This window comes from Pyxicephalus adspersus, chromosome 3 (genome assembly GCF_032062135.1).
Source record: "Pyxicephalus adspersus chromosome 3, UCB_Pads_2.0, whole genome shotgun sequence".
Lineage (NCBI taxonomy): Eukaryota > Metazoa > Chordata > Amphibia > Anura > Pyxicephalidae > Pyxicephalus > Pyxicephalus adspersus.
Genome location: NC_092860.1, coordinates 88,814,493 through 88,835,781, shown reverse-complemented (window position 1 = coordinate 88,835,781; position 21,289 = coordinate 88,814,493). Strand labels below are relative to the sequence as shown.

The 21,289-nt window shown below is 36.1% G+C and overlaps 1 protein-coding gene across 6 annotated transcripts in view; it reads left to right on the top strand.

Moving 5' to 3' along the window:
- TSPAN5 (tetraspanin 5) overlaps positions 1-21,289 on the top strand; it is a 73,465-nt gene that overhangs the window by 36,234 nt on the left and 15,942 nt on the right. For all 6 annotated transcript variants that reach the window (XM_072405593.1, XM_072405592.1, XM_072405595.1 and 3 more), the window contains 2 exons: positions 9,439-9,489; positions 17,407-17,553. In XM_072405593.1, the coding sequence (XP_072261694.1) occupies positions 9,439-9,489; positions 17,407-17,553 (198 nt within the window). The remainder of the gene's footprint in view (positions 1-9,438; positions 9,490-17,406; positions 17,554-21,289) is intronic.

Genomic DNA, 21,289 nt, shown 5'->3' with positions numbered 1-21,289 from the left:
TATGGAATTTACAGTACTACAATATTATTCTTGGAGTCATTTGATTATTACAATGCAGACCTGGCATTATATCAGTTATAGCAAGAACTAGATAATGCACGTAAATAGGGACATTGGCCTCATCTATAAAATGTTTTTGACAAGTCTGTGTTTCCATAGCAGCCAGACTTTCCCTTTCAATATTTCACTGGCATAACAAGCACTGGAATGTGATGGCTACATACACTTTTTATACACAGCAGGTGGAGGCACATGTTATGCATCCTGTGCACGCAGATGTACTCCACACTCATGGAATGAAAACTTGAGCTTTGGGCAATGATTGTTTATATTCCTAATCTGCTGTGTCAGTGCTATGAACAGTCACTAATCACACCTGTATGGAATATATTTTACATGATTGGGAAAAAACATACTAGCATCTCATATTTCTTATATGGAAAGAACAAAGATGACCCAAAGGTTATTTATCTTCTCACCATTTTTTCCAGATAAGTGCTACATAACAGCACGCATTTATTCTTTCATTTTCCAGAGCATACCTGTCTTCTTCATTTCCACTCCCTAGGACCTTGGAAGAGGGCAAGGGAAGCAGAACCTAGTGTTGGTTGTGAGGTTGAAGAAAACATGGGGAAGGAAGAACCAACTATTCTTTTTATTCTTTTTTTTCTGTTTTTTTTTTCATTATAAAAAGAGAATCTGTATTTTGCACATGAATGAAAAGGAACAGGTTAACTTTGGTGCTGCCATACAGAAAAACAGATTTACATGCATGTGAAGGAAATATGTTGTGTGTGTTTTGCTGTTACGTTCTGTACACTTTATGTTATGTACTTTATTGTAGCACCAGGTTGCCAAATAAACAAAGCAAACAGTAGCCTGGCTAGTCCTCTAGCTACCTAGTATTCTCTCTTACAACAAAACACACAGAAAAAGAATATTTTTTTACATAAAAAAAATCTGACAGCTTACTTTTAAGTGGTTGTTTCTGGAGCTCCCTTTCCTTTGAACTTTGGGAAGTTCACTTAAATCAAACATACTTCTCTACTTGTTTAGTGCTCTAGGAACGGTTCCCATTCATGTGACTGCAATAGCAAAGCCGCACAGAAGTGTATTACTATGTAATGGGGTCCACACAAAACAAAAAAAGTGCATGCAGTATATTTTGTTTACAGTGCATGTCAATTCTGTTAAGCTTCATTGAGATGCCATTCCACTGCATACCAACACACATCACTTGTTAGTGTTTGGTACCACACCCAGTAACATGTACGATCCTTAAAAAGTTTTATAGTTGTTGTTTTCCTATTTTTCTTTTTTAGAGTTGTGTATCTCCAGATTGCTTTCCTGATTTTGTAATGCAAACACCTCACATTCTTTTCATTTCCAATACACAAAGAGAAAGATTGTGGTTCAAAGAAGATATTAGGGTCAGTGGGTATTTTCATTGTTTATAGGAAATGAAAAAGAAATCTTATAATCATATTTCTAACAGCAACAGTAGGAGAATTTCCTATTACCCTGTTTGATTGACTCTAGGTGTGTCTTGAGGTGCGGGGTGTCTTAAGTATTGGCTTATTCTTCACCGGAGCCTCCAGTGGTGGGGACGTCTCACTGCAGGCTGATAACCAGTTTGCAGCCACATAGGTACATGCCCAAACAGGGTTAGAAAGGGAGGACAGCGCTACAAAGTCAGTGACTAGCCAAGCTAGCAACAAAAGGTCTGGCAGAAAAAAAAATATGAATACTGACATTTATAATTAAAATTACTCCTTCTGTATAATAGAAAAAACAAGTAGTCTGTGGTGTGTGCATTTGAGTGTTGTTCCTGTGTATTACCGATGTTGTTTCCCAGATCACAAAAATGAAGTACAGGGTAAACTGGTACACTACAGTGAATTCTAGCTGACAATTTAAGGAATTGTTTCAGGTAGCCTTTGATGCTTGTATGGACCTTAGGGTTTTTTTTTTTTTTTTTAAATTTTGACTGACATGTACCTTTAAAGTAAATATGTAAATGCTACTTCAATGATTTTGCAGGCCAGTAAGCTGACACAGTAAGAAAAGGCAATGTTGCAGTCCCTAGGTGACCAACCAGGCCACATCAATTTATCATTTCACTTTTGTATTTTTGTGTATGTTGAGACAATGAGAGTGAATCCTTATGCTTTTGAGAAATAACAGAGATATTAGCAGAAAACTGATTTCCCTTCATGCAGGAACAGTATCAACCTTCTCTTCATGAATTTGAATAAAAAAATAATTATGCATACTTACTTGATGCCTGAAAGCACTTCAAATATGCATTTCTATTTTTGAAAACCTCCTCGCAGCCATAATGATATAAACAGTAAATTAAACCCATCAAATTACTCCTCGAAAATAACTTTACCAAATGCCTTGTAGAGGCAATAAGCAGAGCTGAACACTCTGCTGCTTTAGTTCAAGAGATCACACACTAGTTTTATGATTTTGTTTTGGCACTTGTTCCAGAACACTACCTGGCAGTAGATTGACATGTATTTTATGCACATCCTGTTGAAGTGTCACAAAAAAAGACATATAACTTACCTAGGTGGTTTCCAGCTATTTTCAAGTCGTGACACTTCATGAGCAAATCAAATACAAACATATCTTGCTTATACTATGAAGCAGCAGGGTAAACTCATACTCCTTCTTTAACTATCTACCCTGTCTTATATTTTATAGGCAGGGTAACTCAGTACGTCGTCTTATCGTTCATGTGAGGTTTTGCACAACAACTATTTAGACTGCCTTATATATTTTGTATTAATGGTATTGCAAGGTAACTATCCCAGTCTTATATTTCATGTATTGTGTTGCAGAGTAACTATCTTCCCCAGTCCTATATTTTATGTACCGTAAGGCAGGGTAACTATCTTCCCCAGTCCTATATTTCATTTATCGTAAGGCAGGGTAACTATCTTCCCCAGTTCTATATTTCATGTATCGTAAGGCAGGGTAACTATCTTCCCCATTCCTATATTTCATGTATCGTAAGGCAGGGTAACTATCGTCCCCAGTCTTATATTTCATGTATCGTGTTGCAAGGTAACTATCTTCCCCAGTCCTACCAGTCCTATATTTCATGTATCGTAAGGCAGGGTAACTATCGTCCCCAGTCTTATATTTCATGTATCGTGTTGCAAGGTAACTATCTTCCCCAGTACGATGATTCATGTTTCGTGTTGCAGGGTAACTATCTTCCCCTAGTCTTATAATTCATGTATCGTGTTGGAGGGTAACTATCTTCTCCAGTCTTATATTTCATGTCTAGTGTTGCAGGGTAACTATCTTCCCCAGTCCTAAATCTTTTTTTTTATGGTATTGCAGTGATATGGTCTGCCCTCCACACAGTAGAGAAAGGGACAGGACTAATGCTAGCTATATGCTACTAATATTTTTATTTGACTAGATTGTAGTAGATGTTATGTATGTTATGTAGTAGAATGTTGATCAAAGATATATTTGTCTGTCAGATCATTTTTGACATGGAGGGTCATCATTTCAGTGGCACTGCAAGAACAATGTGTGCATGTGAACACAAATGTTAAATGTCTCCTAGTGTGTTAAAAGTGTGGACTACTTGCATGCACAAGATCCAGCACTTTCTTTTTTTTTGGGCATGTTTTTCTTTTATATCTTCAATATCTTTTTATAGGTACTGTTAAAACTGAAGCATGAGATGTATCAGCACTGTTCTTTTTACTTTATTGGTTGCTATGGTACCTGTCCTCAGTGGTATCATCCCACTGGTAACAACAACACTGTAAATGGCCGATAAGCCATACCAATGACAATCACAGTCATTGTATCTTCACTAACATCAGATCAAAAGCTCCAGGAAGTAAATTTTGGGCACTAGAAAAAAGACAACTAGACAACTAAGATTTTCATTTTGTTCAGCTTCTTTTAACCAAAATCTACAGTTTCATTTGTCCTTTAAAGTCTGCTTTAAATTTTGCCTTAATAGTAGTTGCTGATGCAGTTTTTGTTTTCATACTGTATTTATGTAGCACAAATATACAAAGCTTTACAGTGTACTTTTATGTTTTCACATTGGTCTGTGCTTCTAATGGAACTGTCAGCCTAATATCACTCTACACTCCTATAGGCAGACTTGTACACATTAAAGAACCATTCTGGTCAGCCACTATTTCTCACCATTATGCTCTTGGAATGTAGACAAAAACCACAGCATCTGAAGAACAAACACAGGATAAATGTACAATCCCAAGCAGGTAGTGTCTTGGTCACTGAGCAAATATCGTAATTGTAAAAATCAGCAGACATTATCACTACTGCACTTATGGAACCCTAAGTTATTCCATATAGATAAATAACACCTACATATGATGTGACTGTGTAATCATTGTACATATGTTATCAGTTAAAGCTGAGCTCCAGGCAGATATAAAAGACCCAAAGAAATGAAGCTCTCGCTATTAATACATGACATTTTTTTTTATAAATGCAAGCAGTGTAAGTACCTAAACTTCATTTCAAAATTAGTGACACCCAGCTGGTAGGGTGTTTAGATGCAAAATTGGTACCCATGGACAGTAGTTATCATCTGTATTATGTTTTATATCCATCTGGTGTCTATGGATAATGCACAAGAGTCATTATTGATGAATTTAGAACACCAAGCGCACCACTATCCCAGAGGTGAGCTGAAATCAGGGTTTTCTGCCTGTTCACCTTCTTCCTCCTTAAAGTGGAATGTTCATGTTTTTGTACCATGTTAAATAAACAGAATTTTACTGAAAGGTCTGCCCAGAATACAGTATGAGTTTTACATCCCTGTACCTTGCAATACTACCAAATTGATTTCCCTGCTAAATAACAATAATCCAAATTGGTATTAGGTTCATAGATATTACTAAAATCATGTTGTGTCTTGTGCCTTTATTTTTGTTTGTCTCATGAGTTTCTATTGTATATTCTGTTAAAGCCTTTGAGATATTTACTTTTGGCAGTGTGAGAAGCTAATAAACTGCAGAATTACATGACTAAAAACTCATGCCAGTGGTTTCATGTCTAAAAATGTTCCCAGCTTTTTCCGTTTCCTTGAAGGGGAAATGTCTAAATCAAAACTATGCTGTTGGTTGTAGTTCTAACTGGAGAATTTTAGCAACAATGGCCGGTTTCAAATGGAACTGTATGCCTATGAATGGTGTTTAGTGTTCAGTACTGTTCCTTCATCTTTTTTATTCTTCTTTTGGTGTTCAAACACTGTGCTGAATTTTTTAAGCCTTGGGTGGATATACAGTTGAATAGAAACCATAAAAGAAACATCATAGTAGTTGTTGAACAGTATAGTTGTTGAAATCTGTAAACTACACTGTCTGTCTAAAAAGAAAGTCACCCACTATAATATTGTTTGGACCATATTTTGATAATGGCATTTTGTGGTGTTTTGTTATGCTTATGCAGTTGCACAATTATTTCTGTCCAATTGCATTACTTTTTATTTTTGATGATAGGAAAGTTAGACTGCTGCATAAGGTCTTCTCCATCACATCCCAGGATTCCCTGTGGGGTTAGGGTCTGATCTCTGTGGTTGCCAATCCATGTGTGAAAATCAATTCCCATTCTCTTTAACCACTCCTTCACATTTTAAACCCAGTAAATCCTGGCATTAACATCTTGAAATATGACCTTGCCATCAAGGAAGAAAAAAATCCATTCCTAGAAAAACTTTGTCATTTACAGTGAGGGAAAGAAGTATTTGATCCCCTGTTGATTTTGTATGTTTGCCCTCTGACAAAGAAATAACCTATAATTATAACGGTAGGTTTATTGTAGCTGTGAGAGACAGTATAACAACAAAAGAACCCTCAAAAACCCAGTGCTCAAAATCATCAGAGCTTGATGTGAATTGTAATGAGTGAAAATAGTATTTCATCCCCTATCAACCAGTCTGGAGACTGGCTAGGCCACTCCAGGGCCTCATGGTCATTACAACTCCACAAGGCGAGATCTTGCATGGAGCACCAGACCAAGGGAGATTGACAGTGATTTTGTGTTTATTCCATTTGGGAATTATCGAGCCAACTGTTGTGGACCTCTCACCAAGCTTCTTGGCGATAGTCTTTTAGCCCAGTCCAGCCTTGTGTAGGTCTACAATCTTGTCCCTGACATCCTTCGACAGCTCTTTGGTCTTGGCCATGGTCACTAGTTTGGAATCTGATTGATTGATTGCTTCTGTGGACAGGTGTATTTTATACAGGTACTGTAACAAGCTTGGATTAGGAGCACTCCCTTACAGAGGGTGCTCCTAATCTCAGCACGTTACCTACATGCAGTAAAGACACCTGGGAGCCTGAAATCTTGCTGGTTGATAAGGGATCAAATACTTAGAGGGCAAACGTACAAAATCAGCAGGGGATCAAATACTTCTTTCTCTCACTGTAGATAGATGAGCATAGTTTTTAGAGGGCAAATCATTGCTGAGCATAGATCTGAGAAGGTAAAAACTGCATATCACAAAACTGCCCACACAGGTTTAGGGACTTTTTTTGGAAGGCCGTGTATATTGGACTATATTCCTAATTTTTGTTATTCATTTTTTATTAACCTGGCTTGAGGTTATTTAAAGATTCCTGCACTGAGGAAATATGTAGATTGTCATTGCTCACCTATCCTCTTCAAAATCTTGCTTCATGTTTCAAGGTTAGTAACTCGTATTACATCTAATAGTGGCTTAGTAATTAGCTTTTTTTAGATGATGGTCAGAAGTGGCAAACCTCAAATTTCTCTTGGTTTTCTTGTAGTAACATGATACAAGATGAGCAGTATATCATTACAACCAATCATCATCAGATTTTTATCACAGACATTGTGTTGTACACTTTCATCAGTGAAGCTGGGTGATCCAGCAAACCTGAAATGGATTTCTTAAGTTGTTTGCTATTTGTTAGCAAATGTTTTCAATCCTGCACTAGATCTATTTCAGGTTTGCTGGATCACCCAGTTATCCTCTACAATCTTAGAGAGCTTTTATAAATCAGGCCCATTGTGTTACTGTCTAGCATTTCTTTTTTGCATTTCAATTAAATTATACCTGTATGTTCCTTTGGAACCCCCAAAATGCAGACCATGTGTTATGCAATGGGTGTCTTTAATAGTGAACCTCAGAACTGGGGCCAGATCCCTTTTTCCTTCACTCCCTCATCCCTGTACCATTTATTGACCATTAGGTAAGTTGGGTGGGGATAGACCAGAGCTTAAATTACACTGTAGAAGGCAGAACATAAATAAGTATTCCATGGCCTCTGTACATTTACATTCACAAATGTAATTACATTTTTTGTAAATGAATGATTGGCACAGATTTACTTTAAATTAAATGAATTTTTGTTCTGCTATGTTTAAGGCATTATTCTCGGTGCGTGAGGCTGAAACAGTGAGTGAGTGCTGTCACTTTTTTGCAAAAGGCTAATTTATATCAGGTATTATGGCACATAGATAATTATTGGCTCTATAATTTGCTTGTTTTGAATGACATTTACACGTTTTGTTACCAACTTGAAACTTGCATCTGTTTTTCCCAAGTTAGATATTTGTAAGCTTTAAACTGTGTCTTTTTCTGTAGATCAATGCATCTGGGTAAATGTGTAAAAACAAGACTCTTGTATTATGCAATGACATCTTTAACAATGATCCAGTGCTCCTAACATAATTCTTTAAGGTTAAAGCCAAAATGCCTAATCAATATGACAGAAATTGTTAGAGAATATTGAATTATCTCCCAGTGCTGCTGGGTGTGGGCATAGAAATGATTCACAAGGGCTGCTTTTCCTGACAATCCTGTAACCTAACTTATTATTTCATAAAGTGTTTTTGTATAGAAAAAAACATAGTAACGATAGTCACCAAAACATAAATCAAAGGGAAATATTGAGCTCTTATCACAGCAATGGCTGAGGAAATCTGATGGGGGCCCTTACTAGGAAGGGCTGTACTGGGGACAGAAATTCCCTTTCCTGTTGCTTCCTATGGATAGGAAATGAAGAGGAATCTCCCTAATAGGTGCAGCCAATAACAACCTGCTTTTCTCTTAGCAAAACTAAAGACAAAATTGGTATTAAGTTACATAGACTCATTTATAAGACACATTTATAATGTGTTTACAAGACACATTTATTTTTAGTGATGTTCACTTTTAGAGCTTTTCTGTGCTGATGGTAGCCTTAACCAAGCAGAGAAGTACAGCCATAGGAGTGACTGTAGTGTAGTTTTTGTCTCTAAAACTAATCATAGCACCTGACCACAGTAAGCCCTACATCACCCTAAAATTAAAATGCTGTCCAACAAAATATTATTTTATGATGTGTGTAAATATCACACAATATTTATGTATATACAAATATAGACTCCCATTACCTCCTAGTCTTTAGAAGCTAGTTAGCACCTGGCTGGTACAAGTAGGACGTGTTACCAATATTATCCATAAGAAAGGCAACATAAGGCAGGTTTTCTTTCCCTTGAAGAAAGCCTCTAGTCTTCCATCTTGAGAGAATGATGTCATTAGGCTTCTCTCATCCTCAATATTTTATCCCTGCTCTTTAGCATTGCAGAATACATATTTCTATAAACATCTACATGCTTTGACTCCCTGAAGTCCTTTTTTATGTTTTCACAACCAAAATGCATGATATATCAAGAGCAAAAGGTGTTCAAAGTTGAGAAATTCTAAATAAAGCAGTAATAAGTTATTTTCCCACAGTTTTGGAAAGGCCCTCCTGTGTTCCCGAATGATTGTGCTCCTGTGGACAAAGTTATGGAGTGATATGTCTGGTGTGATGGAGCTCAAGTGACCTGCACAGAGCCCTGACCACAACTCTACGTAACACCTTTGGGATGAATTGGAATGTCAGATTGTCTTGTCCAGCATCAGTACCTGACCTCCCAAAACTCTTTTTTCTAAAAATTCTTACAGACACTTCACAAGCCTTCCCAGAAAAGTGGAGCCTCTTCCAGCCACAAAGTGGGTCAAATCCTATGATTTAAATTTAGGATGTTGAAGAAGTTACTTTAGCTGTTATGGCTAGGCTTTCACAGACTTGTGACCCTAGTGTAAAATTACCATCATAACACTTACATCTTATTGTGAGTGTCCACTAAAGTTAATGGAATCCCAGAGCATAGCTATGCACCTAAATACAATGAAAATGCACGTGGATGGCCAAAAATTGCAAAGAATAAATTCACTGAAAGTAGATTTCTTCTTAAGTGGCATTACCTGTGCATCGTAATAGGGCTGATAAACACACATGCAGAAACACACGTACAAGTGCTAATCCACATCAGTCAGACACGGCTCGATGCCTATCCAAACACAGTGTTTTGAACTGTATTTATGTGTATGTGGATAAAAAAAATGCAATTAACGTCCTTTTTTTTTTGTTCCAGTTTCTGGGGATAGCTTTTCTTGGAGTTGGCCTATGGGCATGGAGTGAAAAGGTATGTATTACAATTTTAATCAATCTTCATCTCTCTTTTTTAACATATATATATTATGTCGCGTACTTGTAGCTTTCAGGTTCCTGTTGGCTAAAAAATAAGAATTAGTTCTTTTGTTGGATTTTATGTTAAAAAAAACTACTTTCTATACTACCCTTTTGTAATAAAGGAACTGAAATGTCTACATACTGTAATTATTGTAAATGCTGGTAATATAAATGTAGAGCTAGGAAATTTTAAATGAGTATCATAGCAGTTGTTATGCCGAGACACCCAGATTTCAATATAGAAGCTTCTGGAGTGAGAACCTTAGGAAACAATTTTTACAATATTTGCTCTAAAAGGGAGGCTTCTTGGACGTGATTAAGCTCTCTTTTTACCATAATATGCTAAAGGTTTTATTCTTTACAATGAACAGTGTGTGTATTAACCTAATAGAATAATTAAATCTAATTGGATTTCCAATTACTTTCTGTCCAAGAAAAATAATTCTAAGGGCAGAAAGCATTCCCATGTGCTGAGTTTTTGGGCCTTCCAGTCACAAAAATTGTACGACCAGTTAGTAGAGTACACAATTGGCAGATGGACTTTTCATGTGTCTCAGGTAAATCTTTTCCAGCAACTGGTTTCCTGTAGTAGATTAAAGATAACCATTCTCAGATATCATAGACAATTGTTACTTAAAACATGTCACAATTTTTTTTTTTTTTTTATGAAAAGTTTTTTTGCACTCACATTATTGGTCACAACACATCCCTTAACCTATGTGTTGTGAGCATGGCTGGATATCCATTAGACACAGTAGTAAGGAAGAGGAAGTAGCTTCCTCTAACGTTATTGCACTTGTTCTTTGTTGACCTGATATCAGTAATCTTATGTAAGTTAATTTGCCAATAATCTCAATATTTTATTTCACATTTGTAACCGTAAAACAAACAAAAAAAAAATGCTTCTTGGTATGTTGGTTTAGGTGCCAGAGCTTGTGTCACTGCTGGCTCTAGTGATGGAAAACTACTCCTGTTAGCACATAGTGCTCCAATAACCCGGTTTTGAGTCAAATACACTGATGTGTGATTAGAAACAGAATAGGTGCCACCAAAATATATTGAAATGTATTATTTTATTGGGTTGGCTATACAAGTGTGAACAAGAAATAATAACCAGTTGCAAAAAAGTGCTGATTAAATAATCTGTATTATTGGCAGAAGTTACATATCTGAAAACTAAGGGAAATTATTTTATTAAAAGGACAAAAAAAAGTAAAGAATAAATTACACAGCCTGATGTTTTTGTGGCTCTTTATTGATTTCCTTAGCAGTTTCAGATTATTTCCCATCCATTTACTTTTCTCCTTTGAGGCAGAATAGTATGGCTGAGTTCCATTATTTGTCTGTTCTAGTTACATCAAATTCAGCTAGTGCTCTACAAAAACCTGAACCATGTTGAAATCCCTAAAAGTAGGAGACATAAAAATGTTTCCTCAAACTTGTTCTGTCAGGCTTTAGAATGTGACTGTACTTTAACCAAGGAGGGGGACTTGTATTCTTATCAGTTTATTTTTCCTGAATGTGCTATGAAGGTAAAACTGGAATTAAAGTCAAAATTTCCTCTCTGCTCTGTTAGATTTGCAACACTTTATTACTTTTAAGAACATAATTCTTTTACAGTACATATAAGTATCTGAAATGGGAAAACTGATTCACTTGCCCATAGCACTTTAACCAACTCAAAGGGCTGTATTGATAAAATAGGGGAATAATTGCGGGAATGTCTGATTCACTTTTTTATAATTAGGGGCCAAAAGTGACTTATTGTTTTTTGCTTTAAATAGCTAAAGAATTGCTTTTGCTTTAAGAAGGGTTTTCTTTAAGCAGCAGATAAGCTTTTAATTGCAGAATATTTTTTTTCTTACCTGTACAGCTCTAACACTTCATCACCTAACTATGCATAATAGCACCAATGTCCTGTGAAATAGGGGAAATTTTCAATCTTTCAGGTTCAGCATATTATGAGTACACATGGGTGCCTAGAAGCAGACATATATTCAGATATAGATAGATCAGTAAACTTTTTTTTTTTTTAACTTAAAACCACATTTTTGTTTATATCAAGCCCTTGCACATATATCTAGTAAATCACTGTAAATGAATAAAACTTTAACAGCCTACCTGTATGGATCCAGGTGCTGTATTCAGTTTAAACCCAAGACACACCAAGGGCATGCATTTTAATTAAATTACATTTTTTATCTTTAAATTAAATTTGTACTCCCAAGTTAATAGTTGAATATAAATGCATAGCTGTAGGAAATTCAGAGAATGTTACTCTTGTACCTAAGAACTATTTTTGCCTCCAACTTTCTCTGTGATGTTAGGATATTCTGTTTTTGTATTAAGCCGCAGCAGAATCACTATGTAGCCTGCAGGGCGAGTTATCTTCTGAGGTGTTTGATCATTTTGCAAACTAATACTAAAGGGGACGGCTTGTCATCTTTTGCAGGAATATATGGGTCAACTAAGATTAAAATATGCTGGGATTTCAGAAGCAGGAATGTATTTACTGTGTACATTGTAAGCATTTCTATACTGCTCGTTGTACCCAATTGATATTGTAACTGTATTCCCTACAGTTTTTACAAACACACAAGTCCTTTGTATTAGAGCACATGGTCATAAACTTTTTAAAATGACTTTTCCACCTTAACGTCTAGGTACAACACACATGATGTACTGTATGTATACACACATACCTTGTTATGTGAGCACCACAATCATGTGCGCAGTACATGTATTGTAAAGAAATAAACACACTAGTTACAACACATAGTAACACTGTACAAAATACATGTTAGTAGTTAACATTCTCATAAGTGTGGATAGAGCCTTCAAATGTTACGTAAATTACAGCTGTTAACCTTGCTTTCATAAAGGAGTTGATTTACTAAAATAAAGTAGAGCACGTTCTCTTGGCAAGAGGACATTTTTTATTTAACTTATTGAATTTGGTGATTTGAATTGACATTTACTGAAAAATTTCTGCTAGAGAACATTTGAGTCTTGATTTCATCAGACCAGAGCATCTTGTTCCTCACAGTCTGAGAGTCCTTCAGGTGCTTTTTTTGTTGCAAACTCCAAGCAGGGTTTCATGTGTTTTGGACTGACGGGATTCTGTCTTAACAATTCTACCATAAAGTCCAGATCGGTGGTGGGTTACAGTTATGATGTCTTTTAGGAACTTTGTCCCATCCCCACACAGGATCTCCAGAGCTCAGACAGAGTACCCCTCGGGTTCTTGGTGACCTCTTTCACTTAGACACTTCTCCCACAATTGCTCAGTTTGGCCACATGACCAGCTCTTGGAAAAGTTCTGGTTGTGCCAAACTTCCTCCATTTGAGAATTATGGAAGCCACTTTTGTAGTGTTTTCCTGATCTGTGCTTTGCAACAATCATGCAGTCCTGCAGGCAGTTCCTTTGACCTCCTTTGTTCCTTGGTTCTTGCTCTGATATGCAAACATGAGGTCTTATGTAAAGAGGTGTGTGCATTTCCAAATCTTGTCCAATCAATTTAATTTATCACACATTCACTCAAATATTTTTGTAAAAACTCTAAACACTGAACATGTAAATGTGATATTTTAGTTTTTTCTTTTTAATAAATTTACTAAATTGTCTGAAATTCTGCTGATTGTGTATAGATAATGAAACCCAAAATTAAGTATTTCAGAAAATTTTAATATATTTTTTTAAAAAGTACAATATGATAGGTGATCCATCAAACCTGTAATGGATCTAGTGCAGGATTCAAAACATTAGCTAGCAAAGAGCAAATGACTGTGAAGAAATCCATTCCAGGTTTGCTGGATCACCCGGCTTCACTGATGAAAGTGTATCCTCTCCAGCCTTGGAGAGTTTTAATAAATCATGCCATGGTGTCTCATACCACTTAGCTAATTAACCGAAAACACCAAAGGTGTCCTGAGCCTTTAAACAGTCTCTCAGTCTGGTTCATTAGGCCACATAATCATGTGAAAGACTGCAGACTTGACAGTTGTCCAGAAAACAATCATTGACACCCTCCACAAGGAAGGGAAGCCACAAAAGGTCATTGCTAAAGAAGCTGACTGTCCGCAGAGTGCTGTATCCAAGCAAAATAATGGAAAGTGGAGGTGAAGGTCAGAATTTGGCAGAAAAAGGTACATAAGCAACAGGGATAATCGCAGCCTTGAGAGGATTGTGAAGCACAGCTCACAATTTTGGGGAGATTCACAAAGAGAGGACTGTGGCTGTAATCAATACTTTGAGAAGCCACACACAGACGTATCTGGGACATGGGCTACAATTACTTTGTGTCATGCCACTTCTAAACCAGAGTTAATGTCAGAAGCGTCTTACCTGGACTAAGGTAAAAACAGAGTGGACTGACTGTTGCTCAGTGGTCCAAAGTTCTCTTTTCAGATAAAAGTAAATTTTGCATTCTATTTGGAAATTAAGGTCACAGAGTCTGAAGCAGGAGTGGACCAGCACAGATACCAAGTTGCTTGAGGTCCAGTGTGAGGTTTTTACAGTCAATGATGATTTGGAGAGCTGTGTCGTCTGCTAGTGTTGGTCCCTTGTGACCCTGCTTCCCTCTGCTGACAAGCTTTATGGAGATGCTGATTCAATTTTCCAGCAACACCTGCCCACACTGCCAGCCAACCAACACATGATTTAATCACTATGGTATGACTGTGCTTGATTGGCCAGCAAACCTGTCTGACGTAAACCCCTCCGAGAATTTATGGGCTATTGTCAAGAGAAAGATGGGACCCAAAAATGCAGACAAGCTTTAGGCTTCAAAGCATCCTGGGCTTCTATAACACCTCAACAGTGCCACAGGCTATGCTACACTGCATTTATTCACTAATTCAAGCAAAAGGCTGACCAAATAATGAGTGCATATAAGAACAGACTTTTCAGTAGGCGAACATTTCTGTAATAAAAATCTTTTATTTGGTCTGTATAATTCTAATTATCTCAAATACTGAATTTTGGCTTTTCCTTATCTAATCCGCAAAATAAAAAGAAATAAATGCTTGAAATATATCACTGTGTGTAATTAATATATATACTATATGAGTTTCACCTTTTAAATTAAATTACTGAAATAATAAAACTTTTGGATGATAAATTGATTGAGACACACCTGTATATAAGAGATTTTTCTCATTATTGTGAAGGCATTGGATACACAGGTGATTATCCAAAAAAAATAACAGTAAGCCATCACCTTAAACGAAGGCTCTTTCTGTAATGTTCCTAATCTGGGTTATTACAGTCAGGTTACGACTGTCCGGCTTGGCTTTAGTTGTAGCACAGTTGCAGTCAACGATTATGAAATCTGGAGCACTGAACTTAGAAAAGTGGGCCAAATTGAATTGTTACTAAAGCAATCAGTGCAATGTTTTTGTTATTTTATTTTTTTTATCACAGGGAAAATTTAAAAATGTTGTTGCCATGCGCAACTAGCAGATTTCTCTTACTGTCATTTCAGAAATAATTTCTATAATGCATATAGTCTGTGTACTTTAGATTTTTGCTGCACTTAGTAAATTGTACCTCACCAGTATTATATGTTTCCATGGCCCCCATAGTGTGCTCTGTGCCAGGAAAACAGCTGTATTTCTACTTATAAATTTTATATATCCTCTACCCTCTTTTTTCTGGGTTTTTCTTCCTATTCTCTGCTTAGGTTGTTCTGTGGAATAGCACGTCTGTAAACCGTGGCTAGAGATAAAAATCCTCTCACAAATTTCTTCATGTGTTTAAGTATTTATGTATCTGTCAGGAGTACAGACTTCTTTTTTACAGTCAGTAACTTCAGAATATAGCTTTGGCTGAGTGCACTTTTCTGAATTTAGAATAAAGGGGAAGTAATGAGGTGTGAGAAAGAGACACAGATCCCAAGCAGTTTACACATTCAGCATAAACTGGCTATTCCTTGCAGACTTTTAAGATTTGATGCCAAGCTCTGTTTTCCATATAGATAGGCCAAGAGATTATATAAATATATATAATTAGCCAATGTATTATTTTTTTCATTTTGTCTGATAGGGGGGATTGCTGTATACTTCCTGTTCAGGAAATCAAGTGAAATCTGAGTGAAGGAAAGGCCCTACTGGAATATTTTCTCTTAGCTTCTGCTCTAATGACAATAGTAGATATTTTGATTTTTCATTTCTGGCTAAATCCCCCTATTGGTAACACAGACAGCAAAACAAACCTTCATAAGCAGAAAACAACAAAGCCAGCACATCAAACTACTATGAAAAAATTAAATGGGGCTATGTGTTGGCTACAAAAACCTGATGGTTTTTTTTTTTTTATCTATATATACATTTCTTTAATGATTTGAAATATTGAATTGAATATTGTTGAATGGACTTGTGGGTGGTAAATTATTTTCAGTACCATGGCTAATTTAAAGATAATGCATGGTAATATAATTAAACATTGGGGATTTGTTTTCTAAAAGTACAATTTCTGTCATTTTATTTCTGATCCTGGCTGGGTTGCCTATTAAGTCCTGGATGAAGTATAATGGATGGGAGTTTAGACTTTCCTGTCATGTTTAAGGCCACTGACTTATTCATTTGCAATAAGCGTAGGGATAGATTTTAGGCACATGTAATGGGGGTGGCCCACGCCCCCAGTCTGCTCAGTGGACTGCTAATGAAAACGGTGATTCATTTTCAATGGACAGTCAATGCACTTCAATGCCTGAATTCTTGTTTGCAACACAGTGGACAGATGCACAGGTTCTTTACTGTCTAGGCGGCTATTCACAATATTTACAATATGCATTGTACCACTTGTTGTGGTTGCATTGCGGTAATAGTAATTGACCTTTAGGCTAACACAGTACCTTTTGGTCTGTCTGCTGTCAAACTTGCTCACTCTGCAAGCCTGATTCTGTTTTTTTACAGGGCAGCATCCCATTTAGATCACTACAAACACTCATGGGAAGCAGCTGACCTGTATGGAGTGTTCCATAAACAGTGACTAAATTTATTCACTGTTGATGCCTAAAATTAAACTAGAAGAATTTATAGATAATTTTAGTTTAAATATACATTTAAAAAAAAGTCACTAATGCCTGTTGAATGGACTATTCTGAGCTCCCTTTTGTCACTTGTATGATTAAATCGTCCTGATTGCAAGAGTGATGAGATGCCAGTGATTTTTGCAAAGAATATAGGATTGATGAAGAATGACATCCTTTTTAGATCACTGAATCACTTATAGAAAGCTGCTGATTCATACTGTATGTAGCACAGAAGAAGCTGTTACTGTGGTATGATTCTAACGTTTGGCTGGAATGTAAGCATTTTATGGGCATTTTAAGTGTTTTAAATAGTGGTTTAAAGTGATTGCTTGATTACTTTATTTAAAGCAAAAAAAAAAACATTTAAAGAATAAAAATTATTTAAAAAAAAAAAACTTTTTTAACTAGCCAGTTTTGGTGTGCCTTGAAATGTTTTCTTCAACTTGTTGTCACATAGACACTTCCAAAAGTAAAACAACAGCTTTCCAGTTTGAGAAATCGTGCGCAGATGTAAACCTTTCCAGGTAGTGCCAATTTTTTCTACCTCTTGTGTCTTCCTTTTGATGAGTAAGGGTGTCCATTGTAGTTGTAGTTTAACAGATGATATAGGAAGCATGAGGCAGATCTCAACACTATCTGGAAGCGTTGGAATTAACATATTAGAGCATCCGGGAACTTTTGGGCATTAGATATATTCTAGCCGATAAATATATGTAATTAAAATGAATAAATGGACAGATTTACTATGCTTTAATATAAACAATACATAAACATTTATGCATTGTGTATGTATTGGTGTACCTTATTATTAACCATATATTTTCTTTCCCCTACAGGGTGTGCTCTCCAACATCTCCTCTATTACAGACTTAGGGGGATTTGATCCTGTCTGGCTTTTTCTGGTAGTAGGAGGGGTGATGTTCATCCTGGGCTTTGCTGGGTGTATTGGAGCCCTTCGGGAAAATACCTTCCTTTTGAAATTTGTAAGTACATTGTGTTATCATAAAAAGTCCTGATGTTGCCACTTATGTGTTGCGCTGCGAGCACACTGCTACTTACTATTCTGACTTTTTTTTGTATGATGGGTCAGCAACACAATGAACTCAGTCGCCATCAAGTTTAGGGGCAGGGAAAATGTAGAATAAATTCCAACAACTCTGAACATAGTTTCAGTAAAGGTTGGATGTGTTTCTGAATGCTCAAAATCTAGGGATATGTTTCAGTAATTAAAAAAAAAATTGTTAGGTAGTCAAATGACCCAATTTATTAAAATATATTTAACTTTATTTTCTTATGGTTTAGTGTATTATTTTAATTATATTAAATGTTGTTCCTATTATTGAAGTCTTATTAGAATGATGATGGTGGATGGGGGACATAAAATTGGATATTGACGGGAAAAGAGGTTCTTGGACAGCCCCTAGCAGGAATTATGGAATCACTGCTTTTTCAGAATGTTTAATTGGCTGGTTAACTTTATTAATTAAAAAAAAAACAAATTACAGATAGAACACAGAACAGTTGAACATTCTAGTGTTGTAAATCATACCTCCAAAAATTAACTTACTTTGTGTAATAATGCCACATGTTTTGTTAAACCCATGAAAAGAATAATATGGAATCAGCCAGCAATATAAAAAGTATGGAATCGCCTGGTAATTTAGAAAAGGAAAATATTTAGGTAGATCAGGAAAGATATCAAAGCGTCAGGCTTGGAAAAATTGCGAATGCACAACTAAAAAAATGAGACATTAAATGGTCAGAAACATGAGTGTTTATGAATGAACTGTAATGGGATTTACATACAGCCAAAAACGCCAAATGTAAACCATCATTATCATCTAAACAGAAGTTAAAAAGGTTACAGTGGACTAAAGAAAAGCAGACATAGAGGTGATTGGATTACATTTTTATTCATTGATGACTCTTCTGCATTGCTCATTGAGATAATGGGCTTGATTTATTAAAGCTCTCCAAGGCTGGAGAGAATACACTTTCAGCAGTGAAGCTGGGTTACAGCAAACCTGTAAAGGATTTCTTAAAAGTCATTAGCTATTTGTTAGCAAATGTTTTTTATCCTGGACCAGATCCATTCCAGGTTTGCTAGATCACTCAGCTTTACTGCTGAAAGTATATTCTCTCCAGCCTTAAAGAGCTTTAATAAATCAGACCCAATGCTGGAACTTTTGTTTAGTGCCAATCCAATGAAATATATAAAGATGACAGCCCAAAGAAAACAACCAAATTTCATGTACTTGGGGTGATGGCAGTTGTTACCTCTACAGTAAATGCACATGTATTCATTACAATTTTGGACAGTCATTCCTTCAATGCAAAGTAGGTTTGATTATGATGAAGTTATTTTTCAGGATGATAATGCATCTTGCCACAGAGCAAGGAATAATAAAACTTTAGGAATGTCATATCAGCTAAATGACATTGTGTGCAAACAGTGCACATCTCAAGCTGATCAAGCATTATCTTACAAACCTGATTTTGATTTTGCCATACAGGAAAAATAGAGCCAGATTAATGAATGTTATTTTTACATATCTTAAATTATTCAAGCTATTGTATAAGCCAAAGGTATTGCAAGTCTAACTTTTTGGGGGTTGATTGCATAATTTTCTTACTTAAACTGAACAAGAGATGTGCCAATAATTACAAAATGCTATTTATTTGGAAATATGCTTTACAATGCCAGAATGTTAAAGCGGAACAAAACTTCAGCCATCTTGATAAGCCAGACTGGGATAACTTTTCTGTTTGTTCATTCCAAGCACTTGACACTGTGCATGCGCCTGGAAACCTGGGGCCATCAGGCAGGTTGTTGCAAAAGGGACATCGCCTACCCCTTCCTGCAATAATGACCTGCCTGATCTTTTAGACGGAACATTAGTTCCACCCGAGACTGTAAATGAAAAAGTTTTGTGTCAAGTCTGTGATTTGTGTTTGTAGCAAAGTAAAAGAGCTCCAAGTGAAGTGATCTCTATATTTATTTGCAAGTGATTGCAGACATTTAGCATGCAGATCACTTTTAAACAGTATGGGAAAGTTTAGAGAAAGGGTTTTAATCTTCTATGTTGAAAAGAGTTGTCTCAGATGGGTGTCAACATAATGGCTTAGCATGTTTAGGTTTAGTTTGCACAACAGTTGTAATGAATTAACCCAATAATGTAAAATCCTTTAGTGTCTTCATTACCCTCAATCACAGGACATTGTCCTTCATGCATCTGCCAGGAACAACATTACAATAGGTTTTGTAATGCAAGGACAGGCACTTTAAAAAAACACATTCTCCCCTTACTGCAGAAGACATGAATATTTTCTAATAACAGCTACATTGTATTTTGATAGTTCAGCATCCATAGTCCTTGTACATTGGCTGAATGACACATACTTCATAAAAATTGCATTATTTTTCTTTTGTACTGTGATTTCAAATAAAACAAGAAATGCTATCTATCATTTGTTTACAGGCTATAAAAATATTGGAGACTTTCTTTGATATCACATATTAAATATGCATGTGTAGATCTTTTTCTTTTATGAAATCCCAAAATCGTTAGTAAAAAGAATATGACCTATATTGTAATGAAGTGCAGTAATTGGTGTAATGTGTTGGAATAATAGATGGGGGCTGCGACGTATAAAAAGGTCCCTCATGGGATGGCTTATAGATGGGAGGTGGAGGAGTGGGCTCTGAATTTCTATTCATCACCAGAAAGCAAAGCCATTTACATCTCTGCATAGAAATAGTCCATTAATTGACTAAGACTTCCATTCATACAGACACCATCATCTCTCGGTAATGTTCTTTCATGGAACCAGGTTGGTTCATCAGGCTCCTGCTTGTTCTGTTTTATAGCCTCCTTTTTGTCCCCCTTCCCAAATTCACTGATTTGTTGTTATACATAATTTTAATTATATTGTCATTCATATGAATGGTTTGCCTTAACACAACTCATGTTAACATACAAAAAAAAATTGTTAATGCATGTGATTTATTGACTTCTTGCAATGTCTGACTATTTATAATTTGTAAAAATGATCAATGGTCACATTATTGGCTGTGCTCCTTACAAGTCAGGTGGCTACAGTAAAAAGTATGTAACTTTCATTCTTGCTGCTCCAAAGCCTTTGGACTAGGATCTTGTACAGTATGTACAGTCCACTATAAATGACAAGCATGGGTTTAGAATATGATCTTGTGTAAGAGGAATAGAACAGACAAGTGACAGCCTTAGGGCAGATATAGCGACATATACTTTGATCCTCTGGGAAGGCACCCAACTGCCTGTCTCCAGCTGTAGTACTCAGCCATCAGTAGAAATATGATATAATGCATGGAGGAAGCTATGCATTGGCAACTACACCAGACATATTTATCTCTGCTTTGTGTTACTTTGTGTAGCAGCAGCACTTAGCAGGTGCAGCAATGAATACTGGGACGCATGTAAATCCACCGTATTAATAAGACATTCTGTGCATTGCTTATTTGAATCAATGAAAATTAGGTGTTAATAGAAAAGTATGATGTCTTCTGTTTACTAACTTGAGTCAGGCATCTTAAAGCAGCTCATTTATACACTTTTGTTATGAATCAGGTCAAATGGGCAATGCATCTTATCCATGTACTTCAAATGGAGAATTAAATGTAGAATTAAACGTTTCACATATATTGATTCTAAGATATTAGTAGTGTGCATTTAGGCATTG